The sequence below is a fragment of the Trichinella spiralis genome (genome assembly GCF_000181795.1).
Source record: "Trichinella spiralis strain ISS 195 chromosome Unknown Scfld33, whole genome shotgun sequence".
Lineage (NCBI taxonomy): Eukaryota > Metazoa > Nematoda > Enoplea > Trichinellida > Trichinellidae > Trichinella > Trichinella spiralis.
In genome coordinates, this window is record NW_003526972.1 from 1 (window position 1) to 1,784 (window position 1,784).

Below are 1,784 nucleotides of genomic sequence, written 5' to 3' on the forward strand. Positions count from 1 at the left end.
AGAATTGGAATTCACCGGTGGTGTTACGTATTCAATTTTGAGGCCAGTTTATGTCTCGTGGTTTCACCGCAGCAGGTGCCCAAATTTGAACATTACACTCCTGTACGTTATTGGTTTTTTTTTTTCTCTCCCCAACTTTCCCTCCCTCCACCTTTCCCCGTTTGTTTATATTTCGACGGTGAAAATTTGATTTCAATATCATTTTAGTATTTGTCCATTGATTTGCAAGAACTGTGGAAAAGAACACTGTAAGGAAAGAAATTCAAATTGTTTTCGGCTTGTGAATTTGGCTCAGGAAAGGAAAACGTTCCCGTCAGATGTATGAGGTAAAAAATTTAAATTTATCTACTTGTTGGAATCTTTATTTGATTTATGAAATCTATTCCAGAGAATGGTGATGCAAAGGGAACAAAAGTTTCTAGAAGTGACTCGTTCGATCAGTGAAAGCATGAACAGTGCGAACGGTACGGTGAAAATAATTAGCATTGGAATAATTTTATTTTATTTTTTGATAATGATTCTATTCAACTATATTTCTATAGTCCGGGTAGCGAAATTATCCGAAGTGAAAACTCCCAGAGATGTTCTGCGACGGCAAGCGAAATACGGTACTGGCCTGCTGACATTGCCTAGTTGTGAGGATATTATCGAATCCCGTCGTTACGGTTTGGCTGGTGGTGGATCTTCTTCCAGAATGAAATCTGTACGTTCGGCTGGCATCATCGTCTCGTCGCTCAGAGACCAAAGTTCCAAGCTTGCAAAGCCGCCGTTGTTGGTCAAATCGTTGGAAATGCTCAAAAATTGTCGCAGAAGTGGCCGCAGATATTGACACGATCGATCCACTTTTTCCACGTTATCATTATACATTTTTAATAATTTTTTTTGTATTAATTTTCATTTTTTTTCTTTTGACATCAACGCTATCACATCCGTGTCCGTCCGTCTGTGGGACATGTGCTGCAAGAAACAAAATCACATTTTTTTCTTGTTTGTTAGTTTTTTTTCATGTTGACTTTTTTTGTACTGACTAGTTAGTTATAACTTTTGTTGTTTTTTGTTAAATTTATTTATTTAATTTTGAAATAAATTTGAATTGGCATTGATATTTCATGTTGTTTTGTTTCTAGACGAAAATTCACGTTCTTCAACAACCAACCGTACTGTGATAAACAATCAACTGATTATCATAACATCTCTGCTACAGTTGATAATCTACAGTATAATCGTATAATTTTCTTTTTTCACTCGGCCAATTTTGCAACATCTCACTATATGTCTATTCAAAATAAAAAAAGAAATTGAAAAAAAAAATTTCCAATTTTTCAAATTGAATCCGATTAATTTGTTTCGGTTGTTCTTGGACCATATATGCGAACCGTTGAACCGATCTGTTCAACGTCGTCGTCGTCGTCGTCGTCGGGTTCATCTCCATCGCTGTCGTCTTGGTCGTCGGAATTTCTTCGTTCATCAGTCGCGTGTTGGCCGTGCTCTTCTTCCCGACGCTTTTCCTCTTGGGATTGCCATTCAGCTCGAGCTTGTTCGTATTCTTCGATCCTTGAAATGGAAAAATGAATATGAATATGAATAGTATGGAAATTTGTTTACCATTCGCTTTTCCACTTGGGTTTCAGCAGAACACTGCGCGGCGTACCGAAGCCGGTCATGCCGCTTTGATTGGCCAATTTGTTCGTGCCGAACTGCAAGCGCAGTATGCCGTCGCATTTTCTGGCCATCTCTTCGGGCATCTCCTTGCCTCCGGAGGATTTGAAAATCACATCCCGCTG

At 38.7% G+C, this 1,784-nt stretch overlaps 1 protein-coding gene across 1 annotated transcript; it reads left to right on the forward strand.

The window, feature by feature from the left end:
- Positions 1-391: 391 nt before the first annotated feature.
- Positions 392-829, forward strand: Tsp_14214 (conserved hypothetical protein). The gene is made up of 2 exons (XM_003371084.1): positions 392-464; positions 543-829. The coding sequence occupies exons 1-2, from the start codon at positions 392-394 to the stop codon at positions 827-829; spliced, it is 360 nt and encodes a 119-aa protein (XP_003371132.1).
- The last annotated feature ends 955 nt before the right edge of the window (positions 830-1,784 follow it).

What these genes read in the sequence shown, in the direction of transcription:
- Tsp_14214 (XM_003371084.1), top strand. Translation starts at nt 392, where the DNA reads ATGGTGATGCAAAGGGAACAAAAGTTTCTAGAAGTGACTCGTTCGATC. An exon ending in AAGCATGAACAGTGCGAACG is followed by an intron (nt 465 to 542) that starts GTACGGTGAAAA and finishes ATATTTCTATAG; the next exon opens with TCCGGGTAGCGAAATTATCC.